This window comes from Pinus tabuliformis, chromosome X (assembly GCF_031772625.1).
Source record: "Pinus tabuliformis cultivar Carrire ecotype Pingquan chromosome X, CPIR1, whole genome shotgun sequence".
Classification (NCBI taxonomy): domain Eukaryota; kingdom Viridiplantae; phylum Streptophyta; class Pinopsida; order Pinales; family Pinaceae; genus Pinus; species Pinus tabuliformis.
Window position 1 is genome coordinate 1,120,967,486 of NC_142308.1, and position 22,272 is coordinate 1,120,989,757.

The window sequence follows — 22,272 nt, forward strand, 5'->3', positions numbered from 1 at the left end:
TCAGAGATTAGGGCATGCATTGACTTGGAGTATTTGACTAGTGTTGACTTTGATTTTGTGGGCATAATTCCAATTTCTGTAGGCTGCATTCTTTGGCATGAATTTCAAGGATTTTGGGGACTGTTTGACCGCAGAATTACAACAGACTTTGATTGGGTTGACTGAGCTGATTTTGGGTTGACTTTGACTACCTTGGCAAGCTGCATTCTTCTGCTGTTGATAGAGCTGCTTGGAGGACGTTTTGGGGCAGCTTTGACCACTGTTGACTTTCTGGTTAAGGCTGCATTGACTGCAGATTTGGCGGGTCTGTTTTGGGCATGTATTTCTGATATTTGTACTCTCTCTCTGTGTGTTGAACTATTGAAGAGGACCAGTGCTCTTACTGGTATTTGAACACACCATACACTATATGGTGTAACTGATGACAACACAGGAGCTTTGATTCAGTATGTGTTCAACCCTGGTATCTAGGGTTGACTTCAAGCCTCTACACTATGAGGTGGTCGAGGCCAGTGTAATTAGAAATGTTGAATAATGTTGTTTATATAGAGAGTTTCTGTGTTTTTTCCTGAAGCAAAATGGTAAGTTGAGAGTAAGTTGTAAAACTTACAACTTGAGTGAAGTTACACAAATTTTTGTTGTGCAAAAGTTTGAGTCTGTTCAATTATTGGTAAGTTGAGTGAAGTTATAGAACTTACTCATCTTCATGGAAATTTATACATTCTGCCTGCCTCTGTCATGTTAGAGGCAGCAACACTGAAGATGTTTCAAGCTTTATTTTCCTTGATCAGCTACTTTCTTTGTGTTTTGCGACTAGGCATTGCTCAAGTATAAATGAAATAGACAAACATCAGAGCATCTAAATAGTGTATGCACAATCTCAATCACTTTGGGAAGAAATCTAGCAGTAAGTATTGGTTATATGGTTTGTTTCTGCGGGAATGAAGGGAATCATTTTCTCGGGGACCATATTGTTTATAAACTATCTCAAGCACTATTGTTGTGCATCTGATGATATACTTATTTTGCAATTTTGACATTGCACATTGCTACAACAAGCTTCGATAGTGTTCAAGTGGGGGTTCACAGGGCTTTTCTTTTTGTAATATATATCTTTTACTTTATAAAGCAAGTTTGTTTAAGGGACTGTACAATTATTATGGTTATTTTTTGTGTTAAGCACATACTCTTTTCAAATGAGGAATATGTGCAACTACATTCTTCACTGTAAAACTGAGTGTCTAAGTTTTGTTATTCTTTGAATTGATGCAGTTTGGTCCTTGCGCATACTGAAGGATACCTTAGGACTCCCTCTTCGATTTGGATGGAATGGTGATCCTTGTGTTCCTCAGCAACACCCCTGGAGTGGAATCGACTGCCATTTTGATCATAAAAAAAATACATGGTTCATTGATGGATTGTATATACTGGTTCCCTCTCATTATTTATGGCCATTAATGAATTGATGTATAAATCTTTTTTTTTTATGAAGTAATCTAAAATGTTATTATGTTAGATATCTTACGTAATCTATCTAGCATTGTGCTTGTAATAATAAAAGGTATACAGAATGATGTTGCAAAATGGCATTAAATTCCATTCCATTGACTTGCATGTTGTGATTTCACTAAAATTTGGTCTCTACCTTCAGAATACTATACAGGACACATTGAAGCAGAGTAATTTCATCTTGAGAGTAAGATGGAGACCCTTGCATGTTTCTGTGGAAGGGGTTGCATGTTTGATTTTATCTTAGTCGTAGGCCAGGGATAACATTCTGTTGGCATATCACATGTCATTGTGCCATTAGATTTTCCCTCCAATGTGGTGGTCCATTGGGTTTCATCATTGCTGCCTCTTGAAGAGAGAACTAAGAATTTCACTGTTACTATGTATCAAAACACTAAAGTTTGTTGTACTCGTCCTTAAAATATTTCTGCATTAGTAAACAGTTTTGCTAATATATTTGCTGAACAAATTCAGTTTAGTCATGTCTCATCATTCTGTCATATAAATGTACCTTTAAGGGTTCTAATTAGTGTTCAATGGGGATGCATCCTGTGGGGTCGGGGCATGCCCCAGGATTTTTTTTGGTTCTTTTTGTGGCGGGGGGAGGGGTGGTGGGGGTAGGCCGGTGGCGGTGCTTCGCGAAACGTTTTTCTATGCCCTAGATTTTATGAAACATGGCAAAATGCACAGTGAAACATTTCGCCAATCTGTGGGACACATTTCACAAAATGGGGGGCTTGTGCGTGCCCCCTCCCAAAAAGTGGGATGCCTAGGCGTCTCCCCACAATTTTTTTCCAGAAAGCCCTAATAGGACAGCAAGGGGCCTAGCCCATGCAACAATTAACTTATCATAGTTTACATGTGTAGTTTTCTGGTTCTTCTGCATTTTGTTGTATATGAAACCTATTTCCATGGCATTGTCTTTACAGTCAAATAGACAGTTCTGGGTAAATAATAAAGTTGTTGGCTTCAACCCTTTGTAAAAGAAGTCTTCGTTTATATGGGGAAAACAGGGGAACTAATAAATGTTGGAAATCAGGTCAAAGCACCTACCGGCTATGTTGAAAATCAGGTCAAAGCACCTACCGGCTATGTTGAAAATCAGGTCAAAGCACCTACCTCATTGAACCTCATGACTATTGACCAAGTCCATAGTTGAAGCTCATAACTTCATGTTACAATTCAAGATTGTAACATATGCTTGCAGTTTCCAACTCCATGATGGCATTTCTTATGTTTATTGATGTTGCTTTTGTACTATATTATGGTGTATTTCATTTTATAGTGTATTTCATTTTATAGCTAATACAGAGAGAGAGAGAGAGAGGAACCTAATGGCGAGCCTCATCTGAACCTCATCTAAAAATTCTAACTTGAATCAAACTTAATCATTACCGAACGTGAACTTGAACCCGAACCCTGTGACAGCCTACAGGTATTGCAGAGGTGACCTTGATAAATTTTCAAATATGATAAATGATAAATGATAATAACAATGATTGATGAATCATGATTAATGCTTGTACCATTTCTCCATTTTGAATTTTAGTATTTACTTTGCATACTATGAATTTACATGGGATGAATCGTTGTGATGGGATTTTTCTTTTTTGTTTATAATTTTAGAGACAGGTCTCTCCTATGCTAGGGGTCCCGACGCCCGCTTGCCAACCTGAATTTCTTTAAATTTTGGGGGGGTGTCTCCGTATGTCCACTATGTGTGTGTCCCTACTCCATTGCTCTTGCATCCCCAAAGTTGGTGGAACTTTGGTTCTAAACTAACAATATGGCATTATGTTAAACTAACAATGTTTATGCAAAACATTGTATAATCTTATAATCTTTTTTTCACAGTTTCAAACATTTGTATTATTACAATCTTGATTTTTATGTTTTTTCCGCTCGACCTTGCCTCTGCCCTGGAGTTTGTTGGAATTAACAATCTAGTGCAGCTTGTTGGATATCAGACAATATATGTGATTCCAAAGTCGTCTTTTGCCAACATTATTGACAAATTCAATTTTTAATTGTGCTCCAGAGCATTCTTCTTCTAATAGTTGCTTGAACACTCAGCAAATGTTCCAAAATTCTGTATTATTGTAGTGTTTAATATCTTTTGAATTGATAAATATGAGATTCAATTCAAATTCTATTTAGGTCGTTCTTGATATTCTGAAAATTAGATGAACTGGCTTCTGAAAGTATATTAACAACAATAGACATACTCAAAAACAAAAATTGTATATGTACAAGATAAGCAGCCATGCCTCAAGTTTTCCCCAGTGGATGTCACATGATTAGTTGCACTAAATTTTGTAATATTCTAACTAGAGAAATACAGTGAAATAAAACTCCACAAGAACAACAAATTTAGAATACTGTTGAGCAGAAACAATAGATCTGAGCCATTTTATTAAATATCGAATGAGAAGCTGAGTACAAAATATGGTGGAATGAATGCACCTAGGCTTGCTAAAGCAAGCATGCAAACCCAGGTGAAAATGAAGAAAACTCCACGTTGAAATAGGCTCACTGGCTATACGCTCTGCCCAGAAATTTACTGCTGTTGCTGCTGGAGGAAAATTAGTATTTGAGGCCTCAAATCTGCTCCAAAAATTCTGAAAAATTAGGACAATGCTCTCCAACCCCGCACCAAAAAAACCTAGAAAGCTTTTGGGCTAATTCCAACCTCGTGGAATTACCCAAAAGTCAAGTGAAATTACCCACTGCCCAGCTCTGCGTCCCACAAGAAAATCTATAGTTTCTCAACCCAAAATCCTCCACCAGAATAATTGAGAAACCACTGAAATATAGCACTGAATGATAGAGTAAAGTTCCAGCTATTTCCCGGCACAAGGTTACAACAACTACAACAAAAACGACCCAGAAAACCCCTGCGCAGACCCTAAGGAAGAATAATTCAGCCCTCACAAATGCAACAATCTCGGGCTCTGAAACTCCACAAGGAAAGTCGTCTTCCTCCAAGTGAAATTCCTGCAAATTCTTGAGGAACCTTTCCTCGACAATCTCCATCTCCAAGAAACTCTATTTCTGCTATTGTTACCTCCTGAAAAATTCGTCCCACCTGATCCAGAGATTAAATGGCTCACAAAATGTAGCAAAAGAAGTATCCAATCAACTCCAAACTTCGCTCCTAGGGTAACACTCTAGGTTCACCAAAAGAGAGGGGATTCTCCGCTTGGAAATCCCTATGCTAAGCAACATTGATTGACTTAGCTCAACAACTCAAGCAAACCTTCCAATTTGGAAATGAAATGCCAAAATAGAATCATCAAAATGAGGCTCTAGCCTTTCTTTTATTGTTGCTTTCCCTTCCTCATACCATGGTTCGATTCTCTCACACTAAGCTTTGATACCATGGTTTGATTCTTCACATGGCTCGATTTCCCTTTTTGGTAATTTCCACAGCGTAACTTCACTTCAATTTTAATCGCCAAAATTGCAAAGTTGGGAATTTCTTTGTCAAAATTTTTAATTGGGGACATGACAATCCTTCCCTCCCAAATGTTGCTTGTCCTTAAGCAATTGTAGTGTTGGATGTGGCATCCTCTTTAGGCAAATCCTTCCACTTGACAAGTAATTCTCTAATGGTCTTGCTCCTCAGCTTCCTCTCCCTCTCCTGTAAAATAGCCTCTCTCGTCAAAATCAAATGCCCCTCATCATCCAATGGTGGTAACTTAGTGGCGGCCATCACATGTTGTCGCAAAGCCTTTTTCAGGCAAGAGACATGAAACACATTATGCACCGTGCTTCCTGGTGGAAGCTCCAACTCATAAGCTACCTCTCCAACTTGTCGGATCACCCTGTATGGCCCATAGAAGTGAGGATGGAGCTTTTCAACTCTCTTTTGCTTCAGTGTCGATTGCTTGTATGGGTGCAATCTCAGGAAAACTAAATCTCCCCCCTTAAAATGTCGCTCTACTCTGCCCTTGTTTGCATATAACTTTTGTTGGTTCTTGTTGATTTGGGGTAGCATCAGATGTGCTCTAGCCAAGAAATTTGGTGGAGAGGTTGGGGCACATGAGATCTCCAATACCCAGAAAGGGTTTGGGCAGATTTTAAACAGTTTGAGAAATATTAAAATAATTAATATTTTTAATTGAGTCCCTAAGTCTAAACTTAGGGAAAATAAAATATTAATGTGAATTAATATAAAACTGTGTTAGAATGGTCCAAAAGACATGGATCAAGCCAGATCTAATCTTAGCTGTTGATTAGGGACTTAATCTCGGCTGTTGATATGTCAACGAGAAAAGTATAAGAGGGGGCTTGAGGGTCACTTGGAGAACACACCAGATGATCAATCATTCTATTCTCTAGAGCGGGGTTTGCTAAGAGAGATAGAATCAGTGATCAGAGTTGTACCTGAGGGGCATTGAGTACAGAGAGATAGAGAGGTAGAGATAGTGCTGGGAGATCAGTGTAGGAGCCAGAGAGTGACACAGGGCCACACAGAGGCAGCCAGGAGCTGCACAGTGCTTCAGAGAGGCTAGCGATGCTGACTCAGAGGCTCAGAAGGCTGACGTAGGGCCTCCTGAGGCTGACGCAGGCCCATTTAGGGTAACGCAGGGCCAGTGCTGGGCAGAGAGAGGCTGACGCAGTCCAGAAAGGCAGACGTTGGGGCTTCTAGGGCAGATTGGAATTGAGGAGCTGCCAAAAGGTTTATTCGGGGTTTTAGCTGGGACATTTGTCTCAGACTGAGAGGTACGGCTGCGAAGGAAATTCTCTGTTGGGTAAGCCAGATTTGGCGCCCAGATTGTACTCTGAAATTGATTAATAAGAAAACCCTCAGATAGCTGCACTGGTTTTCCCGCATTGGGTTTTTCCGGGGACATTGGTCCAAAAATAACGGTGTCATTTTGTGTGCTTGTTTATGTTTCTTTGAGTTGATGATTTGCAATATGTTGAGCATGCACTAGTGTTTATTTTCAGTATTTACATTGTAAATAACTTGTTAAGTAACGGAACAAGTAGAATGGAATAAATCAGTAAAGTGCATGGAGGGTTTCTAATGTGTCAGACTTAGAAATTCCAACATGGTATCAGAGGGTGGTTGCAGATCACAGGAGAACTGAGGACATCAGTCGAGCGGAGCAATAGCAACAGAAAACCGCTATCTCGAGCGATAGAAGTTGTTTCTAGCAGAGCAGCAACAAGGGAAGGGTGACACAGTGCCTGCGTCATCAAGGGTGAGCTAGGAAGAGGCAGCGCAGAGGCTAAGGGAGGCAAAGGGAGACTCATGTAGAAGCTAAGAGGGCTGACGTAGTTGGCTGAGGAGGCCAGGTTGTTGGTGTCGGGATTGCGCAGAGCCTAGGAGCTCTCACCTTCAGGTTGCTGGGGTTTAGGAGGCTGTGGGAAAGTTGCAGAGTGGAGCTGGTGAGGTACTGTAGTTAGAACAGTACTTGACAGGGCAAGGCCAAGAGGAGGGAGTTGCTATTGAGGGTTTCTAGCCGAGAAATACGGATCAGTGGTGCGGTTGCACAGATGATCAGAGTAGGGGGCATGTCAATATCGGCAGAAGGATTTCGAGGAGGGAAATCGAGACTCAGAGGGAGTCACATCGAGAACTTCCAGGAGGGAAGTAGAAGAGCATCATGGCACTACACGGAGTAAGAGACCGGGACAGGCTAGATGGAGCGTTAAACTTCACAGTCTGGAAGGCCAGAATCTTATCCGCACTTGACAGAAATCGTGTCAAGTACTTTGCCTTGAAGACGATATCTATCCTAGTTGACCCAGCTGAGAACGACAAGTACGAGGAGGCAATGGCGAGGGCCAAGAGCATCATCCTTGACGGGGTCAAGGACCATGTAGTACCACACATTGCCGAGAAGGAAACGACAAATGAGATGTGGGAGGCCCTAAAGAAATTGTACCAACATACTTCTGTGCAGAGAAGAATGTTACTAGAAAATCAGTTGAGGTCATATCAGATGAAGAAGGGAGAACCGATTGACACCTTCCTCGGAGGACTGAATGAGATCTGAGATCAGTTGACTGCCATAGAAGCCACGCCGGATCAGGAATTGATGGTGAGGACAACCTTGAATGCAGTCTCAGAAGACTGGGAGGTATTTGTCCAGAGTATACTGGGCAGAGGGACACTTCCACCTTGGGATGAGATGTGGGCAGCTCTTCGCCAAGAAGAGATCAGACGATAGTCAAAGGCGGGAAGCAGCAGTAAGGGGATCAGAGTCAAAAAGGAAGAGGAGGAAGATGTTGCCCTAGCATCTAAGGGAAAGCAAGAAAAGCGGAAGAAGAAGGATCTCTCCAAGATCAAGTGCTTCCACTATGGGGAGTTGGGTCATTATGCGACCTAGTGTCCAAGGAAGAAGAGTAAGGGAGTCTTCCGAGACTAAGGCAATGCCAGCAAAGGCAGAGAAGGAAGTGGAGACAGACGATGATTGTTCCATGAGTGCACACGCACCACTTGAGAGGAAGTGGGGAGACATCGAGCTGTAGTCAGGCGGACTACAAGCAATGAGGGGCAGGATCCTCGAGGTACCCAGCCTCTTGGATTATACCTTGCTACGGGAGCCCCATAGAGGAGTAGCAGGACTGGTTGATGTGGGTAGAGACGGATGCGGATGGAGCAGCAGAGACAACTACAATGCAGGAGTCCCGAGATAGCGCGAAGCTAGCAGGCTGCAGTAGTGCCAGAGGCACGAGAGTGTTGCACCAGTGTAGGATGGCACAGAGAGGGGTGCAATGGTGCGAGATGCAGGGAGTTGTTGCAACAACACAGAGGTCAGAGAGGGAGCTTCAGCTATAGGAGGGTCTCTAGCCCAACAGAGAGGTCAGAGTTGGGAGATCAGTTACTTACTTCTTAGTAAATGAGTTGCAGTGCAGCAGTGGGCAACACGATACGGCATGATGAGAAGAGTTGCAGTGCGGATGCAGTGTTGGGAGAAAGGACCAGCAGTAGCATGGATGCAGAGGGAGTTGTTGTACAGATGCAACAGTGGTAGTGGCAGAACCATGGGCAGTAGTGCAAGGGATGGTGGGTAGCAGGCCTAGCATCAGCATAGGGACCGATGCTGGATGATCAGAGTAATACTCAGTGAGGAGTATTGCTAGAGCACAATCCTCGCTAAGAGGGAGTGTTGATTTGGGGTAGCATCAGATGTGCTCTAGCAACGAAATTTGGTGGAGAGGTTGGGGCACATGAGATCTCCAATATGCAGAAAGGGTTTGGGCAGATTCTCAATAGTTTGAGAAATATTAAAATAATTAATATTTTTAATGGAGTCAAAATAAAATATTAATGTGAATTAATATAAAACTGTGTTATAATGGTCCAAAAGACATGGATCAAGCCAGATTTAATCTTAGCCATTGATTAGGGACTTAATCTTGGTTGTTGATATGTCAGCAGCAGGCCTAGCATTAGCACAGGGACCGATGCCGGATTATCAGAGTAATACTCAGTGAGGAGTATTGCTAGAGCACAATCCTCGCTAAGAGGGAGTGTTGATTTGGGTTAGCATCGGATGTGCTCTAGCCACGAAATTTGGTGGAGAGGTTGGGGCACATGAGATCTACAGTACCCATAAAGGATTTGGGCAGATTCTAAACAGTTTGAGAAATATTAAAATAATTAATATTTTTAATGGAATCCCTAAGTCTAAACTTAGGGAAAATAAAATATTAATGTGAATTAATATAAAACTGTGTTAGAATGGTCCAAAAGACATGGATCAAGCTAGATCTAATCTTAGCCGTTGATTAGGGACTTAATCTTGGTTGTTGATATGTCAACGAAAAAAGTATAAGAGGGGGCTTGAGGGTCACTTGGAGAACACACCAGATGATCAGTCATTCTATTCTCTAGAGCGGGGTTTGCTAAGAGAGATAGAATCCTTGATCGGAGTTGTAGCTGAGGGGCATTAAGTACAGAGAGATAGAGAGGCAGAGATAGTGTCGGGAGATCAGCGTAGGAGCCAGAGAGAGTGACGTAGTAGTAGCCAGGGCTCACATAGGGCCACACAAAGGCAGCCAAGAGTTGCGCAGTGCTTCAGAGAGGCCAGCGTTGCTGACGCAGAGGGCCAGAAGGCTGACGTAGGCCCATTCAGGCTGACGTAGGCCCATTCAGGCTGACGCAGGGCCAATACTGGGCAGAGAGAGTCTTACGTAGTCCAGAAAAGCAGACGTTGCGATTTCTGGGGCAGATTGGAGCTGAGGAGTTGCCGAAAGGTTTATCGGGGTTTCAACTAGGACATTTGTGTTAGACTGAGAGGTACTATTGCCAAGGAATATCTTTGTTGGGTAAGCCAGATTTGGCACCGAGATTGTACTTTGAAATTGCTTAATAAGAAAACTCTCAGATAGTTGCATCGGTTTTCCCGCATTGGGTTTTTTTGGGGACATTGGTCCAAAAATAATGGTGTCATTTTGTGTGCTTGTTTCTGTTTCCTTCAGTTGATGATCTGTAATATGTTGAGCATGCACTAGTGTTTATTTTGAGTATTTACATTGTGCATAACTTGTTAAGTAACAGAACAAGTAGGTAGGAATAAATCAGTAAAGTGCATGGAGGGTTTCTAATGTGTCAAACTTAAAAATTCCAACAGTTCTGTGCCATCTGCAAGTTATGCTTGAGTGCTCTAAGTATATCTTAGTTTTCCTGTAGCCAATCTTTGGCCCCTGGAGCTCTGCTATCTCCAAAAAGCATATCAGCAAAAGTCAGTGCATCATAACCATATAAAGCACGAAAGGGTGTCATACCTATGGACATATGATATGTGGCGTTGTAGCAATACTCCCCATGGTGCAACCACTTCACCCACGCTCTCTGTTGTCCAGTCACATATTTGCACAAATATTCCTCCAACGACTTATTCACTATCTCCGCCTACCTATCTGTCTGAGGGTGGTAACTAGTGTTGGGAGTCAACTCTGTTCCCACAAGGTGAAATAACTCCTGCCAAAATCCTCCCATAATTTTGGCATCCTTGTCACTGGCAATCGTCTTAGGCTGCCCATGTAGCCTAAACACCTCCCAGAAAAATAACTCAGCCGCCTGTGAAACTGAGTATCAAGCTGGAATGACGAAAAAGTGTTTAAACTTCATTAGCCTGTCAACAACCACATAGATGCAATCTCTCCCCTCGTACTGTTGGCAATCCTGTGATAAAGTCCATCGATATGCTCTCACACTTCCTCTCAAGAATAGAAAGATATTGTAGCAATTCAACAGGATATGTGTGCTCTCCCTTGTTCCTCTGACATGTATCACAATCCCTAATATGCTTCAAACCATCCTTCTTAAGACCCCGCCAAGTGAAGGTCTCCCTAATGGCCTTGTAAGTCTTGTAGAATCCCTGATGCCTTGCCAAAGGTGAGTCATGAGCCGCGTGTAGGATCTTCTCCCTCAGCTGTGAACTTGGTACCAAATAAATCCTGTCTTTGTAGTAGATAACATACTCCATCACTCGGTACCTGTCATCTCCATGAGTACCATCCAAGATCTCACATGCCTGTCGATCCTTGGAGTACTCCACCAAAAGCTGTGCCTTCAAATCCTGCATGATATCCATCAAAGAGTGTCGTGGGGCTATGTGATAATGCATCAACTACTACTTCCTGCTTGCCCTTGACACACTTAATCTCAAAATCATATGCTTGCATCTTACTGACCCATTTTTGCTACCTCTCCTGCAAGTTCTGCTGCTCCAAGAAAAATCAAAACTGTTGTGATCAGTCTTAACCTTGAATTTGTTCCCCACTAAGTACTATCGAAACTTAGCCAACACATGTATGACTGCTAGCATCTCTTTATCATATATGGGATATAACCTCTCATGTGGCTAAAGTTTTCGGCTCTCAAAGGTTATGGGGTGACCTCCCTGTGACAAAACTACTCCAATGCCTTCCCCTGACGCATCGCATTCCAAGACAAATGGGAATGAAAACTCTAGAAGGGCCAAGACAGGGCAACTAATCGTCACCTTCTTGAGGCGCTCAAAAGCCTTTGGCACCCCTTCTATTGAAATATGTAACTAGGTTCGGTATTCATAATGACATGTAATCATGATTTTAGATATTTGATATAAAATTAAAAAAAATTATTATTGTTATTCTTGAGGCATGGGTTTCATGCTCAAGGTCATTTGTTTTATAGGTCAAGCACCCATTGAATGCTTCTAGGGCTTGTCATTGAGTCTACAAGAAAAATGCCCCCGGCAAAGGGTGCACTCTTTAGATAAAAATAAAAAATAAAAATATAAAAAATATTGCCCATCAAGCCAAAAGAACCAGAACTAAAACAAGACAATTCACCAAAGAACCAGAGTGAATGTTTCAGGCATGCAGAAAAATCACACAAAAAACAGGTCCCTTCAAAGGTTTTCCACTTTAGAGTCAAAATGACCCTTCCCATCAGTCATGGTTACAACTATTCATGGTGTTCCTGGGTTTGACGCCATCTCAGGAATGAAATTGGTTATACTCGTATGCGGCTCACTCAATGCAGCTGCAATATTGAGCGTGATGCAATAATGAGCGCTTAAGTCATTAGGGTGCAAATAATAGTACGCCACACCTTTAAAAAGTGCCTAAACACCTCTATGCTTGGAATCACTTAAGATATGGGATGCTAGCTGGGACACCCTAATCCTCAAGGATGGACTGGGATTCAAGTCTGTCCCCTCAGGTCCACCAGTTATTATGCCTGACGAGTGGTACCCTATAGCAATGAAGCAAGGTAGTCTTGGTTCCCTAACCTAAAATGGGGGACACCCCAACAATGGGCTGCGAGTCATGTTAGTCCCCTCATGTCCACCCTTGTATCACCAGGACGAGTGTCACCACTGTGTTGAGGCAAGGCTGTCCCCTGGCTCCCTAACCTCATCCGTGTGCTTGTTCCTTATTGCGTGTGGGGGTTGTTTCGTTGGGGGTTTTTCGTTGGTGGGTTTTGCGAATATTTATGATGCACTTCACTGCATCCTAAAAGCACCGAAGGTGCATCCTAAAGGACTGAAGGTGCATCCTAAGAAAAAAGGGGGCTCCATCCTTCATGATACATGGCAAAGGGTGCACTCTTTAGATTAAAAAAAATAAAAAAATTAAAAAAAATTGCCCATCAAGCCAAAAGAACAAGAAGGTAATTGAGTCATTGTCATGTATGGAAGACCCTTTTGGGCATGTTACATATTGTTAAGAAAATTTGTTTGAGCAAAAAATGGAGTCAAAAGACCCTCCAAGACCTAGTCAATGTGCAAGCAACAAGTCAGCCTTCACAAGAGACAAGTCGGCCTACAAGATACAACACGAAGACTATATATAGGACTCGATCTCATTTGCAAAAGGACATCAATCAAGTTTGTGGAAGCACAAGAAGAGAAAAGGATACCTAACGAAGGGAAGGAGAATCTAAGGAAGAGGAAAGTGAAGTTTTTAAGGATTGTTTTTGGGTTATTCACCTCACATGTGTGAGATATTTAGGGCTACCTTCTGTTGCAGAAGTACCGAATTACAGTCACACAAGGAAGCCGAGATTTGTCTCTCAAGAAGTCTCCATTGCAAGCCGAGTTTCCTAGGAGAAGAAGCCATCCCAAGCGAAGGAGAAAAAGAGGGTAAAAACACCTTATTCTTCCACATGTTGAAAAACTAGGGTTTTTGCAGTAGCCAAAAATTGCAGTCCCAGTTGCAGGTCCAAAGTTGAGGTCGAAGCAAAGAGTTGCAGTAGTTGTGAAGCTGGATTGACTTGGGTTGACTTTGCTAGAAGAAAGTTCTTCAAAGGAGAAGTTTGACTTGGTCTTGGAGGGGTTTTGGTCAAGGGTCATAGGTCTTGGAATTCGTCATTTGAAGTTCTATAGAAGAGAAGAATTCTTGTGGGTTTTCCTCTCAAGAGGAGAGGTTTTGGCCCTAGCTGATCGCTTATATCTTGTGTCCTCTTGTCTCATTGTTCTTTATGGTTTGGTAGCTGTTTGATGATAAGAACACTATATATAATCAAGTGAAAGAAGAAGCTAATTAAGTTAAGTAAAAATACATCACAAGTAGTTATCAAAGTAAAAGAAATCATCTAATTTGCTGCCCTAGATTTCTCAACATGGTTACAGAGCTAAGGTGACAAGACAAGGAAAGGCAACTTATAAAACAACCATCAAAAGGAGTATCAAGAAAGGTCAAGGCATCAAAGAGGACATCGAACCATCAAGAAAGGATACACAAGGGTTGAGCACAAGGAAATCATCAAGAAAGACTAACCCACTCATCATCTTGAAGGAAGGAAATAAGGAATATCAAATAAGACCTCAAAATCTTAGAAGGGTTCCACACTTGAAGCGTTCTTGGGAAGCTCACACATTTTACAGGGAGAAGAAGACCTCAAGGACCCCACCTCCACTCCAAGAAAGAAGGACTACACATTGAAGCATCTTGAAGTCTCTACATCAAAGAGAAGTAGGAAGAAGCATTGCCATCATCATCATCTAGGAAATCAAAGTGAGCTTCCTCTCTTTAAAGAAAGGATCACATCACGATAATATTTGAAGAAGGACATCTCTAGAAGAAGTATTGTCATCTTCAAGGAAGTTATCATCATCAAAATCAAGAAAAACATCAAGTTGAAGATATCACCATCAAAGGTGCACCTTCACTTGACATGTAAGTATCCTTATATCTATGACTGAATCTTCTATCAAAATGACTTCATTTTGCAACGAAAGTAATAAATTGGTTGGGTCATTAAATTTCCTTGCATGGAAGAGAGGACAATTTTGATCCTCATAGAAAATGAAGTCATTGGACATGTTAAGGGTTCAATCATTGAACCACCAAAAGAAGCTCAAGCTCAAGCAATGTATATGATGGGGGATATAAGGGCTCAAAAAATCCTTATAGAATCAATCAAGGATTCTCTCAACCCTTATGTAGCTAAATTGGAGAAGTCAAAAGACATTTATGATAAGTTGGTAGAATTGTCCTTCGTAAGCACTGTAGGACAAGTAATATCTTTGAGAATCGAGCTATATAAGATGGAGGCATCAAAGGAAGAAGGGTTAGCCTCATAGCTTATGAGGGTGTGACAAATACGAGACCAACTGCAAGTGTTGGGGGAAATAATGTTCGACAAAGAGATGACCACTGTGGTGCTCAATGCACTACGTGATGAATGGGGCAACTTCGTATCAAGCATCTATGGAAAGAAGGAAGCCACCACATTCAATGAACTTTGGTCATTGTGTAAAATTGAAGAAACCAGGCTGAAAGCAAAAAGTGATGTGGAATCAAATGAACAAGTTCAAGCATTTGCTGCCATGGCTAAGAGTGTCAGGCCAGGGTAACTCCTCATTTGAACGAGAGAAAACACTGATTGATTTATTCATTAGCTAGCACTTTATTTATACAAATACAAAACGGATCAGTTCATCTTCTAGATGACTGTCCGGCTTCACCTCATCCGTTTCGGATTAGGTGTCAACATTCCCCCCCTTAATCTGAAGGGATGTTGGTGAGTCCAAGCATCATTCTGAATCTTTCAAGTTTTTCTCTTCCAAGCGCTTTGGTGAAGATGTCTGCAATTTGCTCGTTTGTGGAACAATGACGAAGATGGATTGTTTTGGCCTCAACATGATGTCGGATCAGATGATATTTAGTATTGATGTGCTTAGTACGATCATGGAACTTTGGGTTCTTGGCCAACTTTATTGCAGATGTGTTATCAATCATGAGTGGAGTTGATTGTATTTGTTTTACCTGCAAATCTTCAAGAATTTTCCTGAGCCACACAATTTCTTTCGTTGCTTCAGCTGCTGCCACATATTCTGCTTCTGTTGTGGAATCTGCTGGTACTGATTGTTTGCGTGATCTCCAGGAGACAGCTCCTGATCCAAGACTCATAGTATATCCTGAAGTGGATACCCCTGTTTCTTTGTCTCCATCGAAGTCTGAATCAGAGTATCCAATCAAGTTGAAGTCGTCCACCTGTGTATACTTGATTCCAAGGTCTTGAGTTCCCTTCAAGTACCTTAGAACTCTTTTTGCAGCAGACCAATGTCCCTCACAAGGCTTTTGCATAAACCTGGAGAGGATTCCAACAGCAAATGAAATGTCTGGTCTGGTAGTAGTGAGGTAGATGAGACTTCCTACAAGCTGTCTATACTTTGTTGCATCCTCAAATTCTTTTCCTTCAATAGATGTGAGCTTCAAGTTTTGTTCCATTGGAGTAGAAAGTGGATTGCACTCTGTCATGCCAAATCTGTTTAACAAATCTCCAATGTATTTCTTTTGAGAAAGAAATATGGACTTTGGATGTTGGGTTACTTCAATGCCAATATAGTAATGAACATAGCCCAAATCAGTCATTTCAAAAATTTTTCCTAATTCTTTCTTTATGGATGCAATATAGCTTTCATTGTTCCCTGTCATTAAAAGATCATCTACATATACCACAAGATATACAACTGTTTTGCCAACTTTCTTTACAAATAAAGTTGCATCATCAAGATCAAAATGTTTGAAGTTGAGTTTCAGAAGATGCTCAGTTAGTTTTTCATACCAGGCTCGTGGTGCTTGTTTGAGGCCATAGAAGGACTTCACAAGTTTGCATACTTTGTGTTCATGTCCTTTCACAGCAAATCCTTCAGGCTGGGACATAAAAACATTCTCTTTTAGATCTCCATTCAAGAATGCAGTTTTTACATCCATTTGATGGACTTTCCAACCATTCTGAGCAGCTAGTGCAAAGAGTGTCCGGATGGTGGCCCATTTTGCTGTGGGAGCAAAAGTTTCCTCATAATCGACCCCTTCCTTCTGTGCAAAACCTTTTGCCACAAGCCTAGCTTTGTGCTTGTCAAGTGAGCCATCAGCTTTGTACTTGTTCTTGTAGACCCACTTGCAGCCAATTGGTTTGGTTCCAAATGGAGGATCAACCAGCTTCCAAGTGCCATTCTTTATGAGGGCATCATACTCCTTCTGCATCGCTTCTTTCCATTCATCATGAGAAGCAGCTTCTTTGAAGGAAGTTGGTTCAAAATCTGTAGACAAGTTCAATTCACAATCATAAGTGACATCCATATCAACAGGTGAATTAGAGTTATCTACATCACCTCCATCTTGTCGGTTTGAATTTCTAGTTCCTGTTTTTCCAATTTCATCAGGATGAACACTTTCAAGTGTCTTTGTCAGCCACTTTGGGGGACCTTTCTGAGATGGTCCAGGCTGTTCTGTTGATTGAGTTGGGTCTGAATCAAGATTGAGTCTCCCAATTCTATCAATTACATCACTTAAAGCATCATCCGTTGTTGGAGTGTCATGTAGGGGAGGTTGTTCTTCAGAAGAAGATTCCACATGTTGATCTAGTATAGGAATCCCCCCTTCAAGATGTGGAATCTGATTATCAAACTCTTGAAATGATTTCGGTTTTGTGAATCTATCCAAGCGATCAAGTTGCCGCTCAACAACACTGTCAGATTTGGATGATTCAAGAAAAATGACATCCCTAGATAAAACAAACTTTTTATTTACTTCATCATAAAGGCGGTATGCTTTAGATGTGTTTGAATACCCCAGGAAGATACACTTACGACTTCTAGCACCAAGTTTGTTTCTATGTACCTTTGGTATTAAAGCATAACAGGTGGAACTAAATATCCTGAGATGTTTTACCGAAGGAACATGTCCATACCACAATTCATAAGGAGTCTTGTTTCTTATAGCACTAGATGGACATCTATTCTTTATATATGCAGCACATAGAACAGCATCAGCCCAAAACATTGTCTTTACATTTTTGAAGAAAAGCATGGATCGTACCATATTCAAAATTGTTCTGTTCATTCTTTCAGCTACACCATTCTGTTGAGGATTATAAGGCACAGTTGTTTGATGTTTAATCCCATGTTGGCGAAGATAGTGTTCAAATTCATTTGATGTATATTCTTTTCCATTATCAGTGCGAATAGACCCAATATGAGATTGTGCATCATTTTCAATCCATTTATGAAAATTCTTGAATGTTTGAAAAGCATCAGATTTGTTCTTCAATAAGTAAACCCAACACATTCTGGTGTAATCATCAATAAATGTCATGATATATTTATTTCCATTTGCAGAAGAAACAGGCATTGGACCACATAAATCTGAATGAATAAGTTCAAGCTTCCTATGTGCTCTTGAATGTGAATCATGAAAAGACTGTTTGCTGTGCTTTCCTAGAATGCAAGCATCACATTGTTTATGTTTTCTAGGAATTGTAGGCAAACCAGCAACACCATTTTTCTTCAACAAGCGGAGACTATCATAGTTTAAATGTCCAAATCTAGCATGCCATAATAAACTTGATGGAAGTGCACCTTCTTCATGATGAGAAATATATGAGAAATGCTGTGCATGAGCAGAGGTTCCTTGCAGTTTAAGGAGTCTTTCTTCTTCTATACCCCTCATGACAAGTGAGTGGTCAGATGCCTTTCTTACCTCAAGCTTGCCATCAAACATGTGAATGGAGTGACCTTGCTGGCGGATGTGGACCAGGGACAGCAAGTTTCTCTTTAGCTGTGGGAGATATAGAACATGATCCAGAAGAAAGTCTGGAAGACCAGGCAGTTTAAGCCTGATTGTGCCAAGCCCTGATGGCTTGATTTTTGACCGATCTGCAAAGTATACTGCTCCATCAACATTGTCAGTGAAATCTTCAAAAAAATCTCTCCTATGAGTCATATGACAGGTTGCTCCTGAATCAAGCAACCAGTCATTTTTTGAAGAAGCAAGTGAAGCATTAAACAAATCTTCATTTACTCCAATGTTACATTGTGCCTCAATATAGTGAGCGGATTCAGGTGCTTTACCTTTGTCTGTGTCATCAGTTTTACCTTTCTGCTGATTTCTTCTCTGCTCAACTTTGTCCCATGGTAGCTTGCATGTAGAAGCATCATGTGATCCATTTCGTTTGCAGCGAATGCAATGCAGATATGCCTTTTCTGCTTGAGGATGTCTGCCCCCCCTGCCTCTGAAGTATCTTCCTCTTCCTCTTCGTCCACCTCTTCCTCTTGTAGAATCTTGAGCAGGCTGCTTTTCTTTATGAGCAAGGCAAACAGTCTCTTCAGAAGATTCAGGGACTGTTTTCTTTCCAAAGGCTTTCTCTCTTTCAGCAAACTTTTTCACAAGAGTGTCAAAGGTTATATCTTTAAGATTTCCATTTGCTTGTAAAGACTCAAGATAGTTAGAGTAGGTAGGATAGAGTGCTTTGAGAAAGGCAATAAGAGAGATATCCAGCTCAACCTTAGTGGATTTAATATCATGCACTATAGACTTTATTTCAGATGCAAGAGTAAGAGGATCATTATTTTTCAGTTCAAGAGTGAAGAGTTTAATCATGAGCTGAACAACTTCAAGTGCAGAATGTGTATCATAGAGTTCTTTCAGCTTTTGTAAAGCTTCAAAGGCAGTGGAATAGGATGAAATATGACGACTTACTTCCTCATTGACAGATGCTGCGATCAATGCAAAGGCTTTGCTGTTCTTGTTTTCCCAAATGGCGAGTTCTTTGTCTGATGTGGGTTGCACAGGGTCTCTGTCTTCTTCTCCGACACACACTCCTTTCCACAGCTCATTGTAGATGAGGGTGTGTTTCACCATCCGAGACCATTCAGAATAGTTCTCCTTGCCAGTGAGAACTATTCCGACCATTGAAATGATTGAGTGCATTCTGTAAAATATCTCTGCTAAAAAAAAACTTCTGTTGATAAAAAACTTCTGCTGGAGAAAAAAAAATTCTTATGCCACAGCAAGACTTCTGCTGGAAAAAAAATTCTTATGTAATAGCCTTATGCATTCTATAAAAAAAAAATATATCTCTGCTCATATATATCACTGTTTAATAAAACGAGGGCGCTCACTGCTTACATATATCACTGTTCAACTCATATATATATGACTGCTTACATATATCACTGCTCAACAAAAAACATGGCGCTCATATATATGTCACTGTTTTGAAAAAGGAGAGGGCGCTCAACATATGTAGTGTTTTGAAAAAAGAGAGGGCGCTCAACATATATCTCTGTTTTAAAAAAAAGAGAGGGCGCTCAATACCAACAAAACGCAGCCAATACCATGGAGCAGCTTACAAACAAACGCAGCTTTGATGCCATGGAGCAGTCTTTACAAACAAACGCAGTCAATACCATTCTCAATACATCAATACAAAAAACTCGGCATCTGTTATATCAACAAAGCTCAAACCCACCGACAAAACACGGGTTTCCTCAACAAAGGAAATTACAAGAAAGGAATGATAAGAATCGCCTTCTTCTTCCTGCCAATATCCTGAGCGTAGTGCTGTTCATACCACTGACGGAAAGGAGCAGCATCAACCTGAATAATGGCACTCTTTACCAAAGTCTGGGTTCGGACAACGCAGTCTTCATAAGACCGCAGCCACCATTATATGAGACGCAGTCACCGTTATGAAAAACGCAGTCGCATTTTTTTCTCTTTACAAACGCATTCTCAATACATTAAGCGCAGCAACAATACATTAAACACAGCATGTCAGAAAACGCAGTCTTCATAAGACCGCAGCCACCATTATATGAGACGCAGTCACCGTTATGAAAAACGCAGTCGCATTTTTTCTCTTTACAAACGCATTCTCAATACATTAAGCGCAGCAACAATACATTAAACACAGCATCAAATACATTAAACGTTGCTTTCCAGATGAGCAGAAGTCACAAAACACACCATTAACGCAGTCATGAAGGCACCATCAGTTTCGTTTGAATAGAAGGAAATAGGTTTTTACCAACATCAAAAACGCATCAACGTATACCACGGACAGAGGGCGCAGTCTCCATGTCTCAGCAGTGTCAGCAGTGTCAGGAATCCCTCAGCAGAGGGCGCAGTCTCATGTCAGGCAGAGGCGTTCATGAGAGGGCAGTGTCAGGCAGAGGCGTTCAGGACAGAACAGACCAGGAGTTACAACCAATTTGGGACCTGTGCTCTGATACCATGTCAGGCCAGGGTAACTCCTCATTTGAACGAGAGAAAACACTGATTGATTTATTCATTAGCTAGCACTTTATTTATACAAATACAAAACGGATCAGTTCATCTTCTAGATGACTGTCCGGCTTCACCTCATTCGTTTCGGATTAGGTATCAACAAAGAGAAAAGGAAAATTTGGAAGATTTGGTCCTCAGAAAAATAAGAAGATAGATATGTCAAAGATCCAATGCTATGGCTGTTAGGAATATTGGCATTTTAGGAGAGATTGTTCGAAAATCAATAAGGAGAACAAGAAAAGGAAAGAAAGGAATGAAGCCCATGTCACCGAAGAAGTGGAAGAACCTGAGAAGAAGAGATCAAAGAAGGAAGAAGTGAAAGATCTCTACTATGACTGAGATAATCTTCTTCACTTAGTTCTTTTCAGTTTTGTAAAAGATAGCTATCATGGTAGGAGGCATTGCAAGTATGATAGGATGCATCGTATTAGAAGGTCACATCATATTAAAAGCATACGATTGAAGAGAGCTCATGACATCATTATAGAAGCTTGAAAGGATAGCTGAAGTAGAAGTCTACATGGTTGTAGCGGCCATCATGATAGAAAGGAAGTAGCTCATGGTAACCTCATTGAAAGCATAAGTAGAAGATAGTCATCTAGCATAGAAAGAATTCAACATACAACATCATCATTAGGAAGGAGCATTTGCAGAATGATCCTTTGTTGCAATCTTCATTAGAAGGATCACCTCTACTTGGAAGAGGCAAGTGTCTTGCTAATAATTCCACCCTGAGAAGGATGATGGTATGAAAATAAAGGCGTGCAACTTGATTGAAGAACTTTCAAGCAAGGAAAGGAAGTTGTCGAAGGAAGTCTAGATGACCAAAAGGAGAAAAGAGGTATGAATATATTTGATAGATTAAGTCATGTCATCATATAGTTGCAGATAGCATGGGTAAATGCTCTAACTCATGAGCATGATCGAAGAAAAATAATCTCTTCCTTTGGTAAGATGCATGAAGGCACATGTCTTGAGCTAGTTCACATATTTACATGATGAAATCAACATAATATGTCCTCATAATGAATATGAGGTAGTTAACAAAGATGAAAGAACTATGTATAGAAGTTTCTAGGATGTAATATGCGAAGAAAGGAAGAAGAATTCATGAAAGATGCAACTATAGTCACATAAGATAAGTGATCAACATCCTATGACTAGAAGAATTGGCTATGACATCTCCATAGAGAAGGTATGAAGACTCTGATGAAATCTGTAAAGGAAGGAGACCCTTGACATTGAATATCTTGGAGATGTGTCTATGAATAGGCAGGATGTTGTTGTTGCAAGCAAGCAGATGTTATGATGAAAGTCCATCATAAAAAGTAACTTTGATTTGATGTTCATTTTGATTTTTGAACAACATCTGGTTGTGTTGAAACAAGGCTACCGAAGGAGAGCTGTAGATGTTACCTACAACTCGTACTCATGGGAATGGATGGAAGATCATGAAAGTAACATGACTTGGAAGTGGTAGCTGAATGAAGAAAATCCAGATGTGGACTAGAAGATCACTTTCCGATAAAGAGAAGGATGACATGACTGATATGGTTCGTTGAAGGAAAGTGATGGATGGTCGATGCCTTACGAAGAAAAACCTAGAAGATGAAGGCTCCAGAATTATGAAGATGAAATTCATGACATCGAAAGGAGAAGCCCTATGAGCAACTAAAATAGCCATGATCTCAACCAAAGAGCAGATGACCGTTGTTGGTAACAAGTCCCTAGATA

The 22,272-nt window shown here is 40.9% G+C and overlaps 1 protein-coding gene across 1 annotated transcript in view; it reads left to right on the forward strand.

Moving 5' to 3' along the window:
- The window catches only part of RLP4 (receptor like protein 4), a 196,648-nt gene that overhangs the window by 114,162 nt on the left and 60,214 nt on the right, over positions 1-22,272 (forward strand). The window contains exon 4 of the mRNA XM_089453211.1: positions 1,273-1,420. Within this exon, the coding sequence (XP_089309337.1) occupies positions 1,273-1,420 (148 nt within the window). The remainder of the gene's footprint in view (positions 1-1,272; positions 1,421-22,272) is intronic.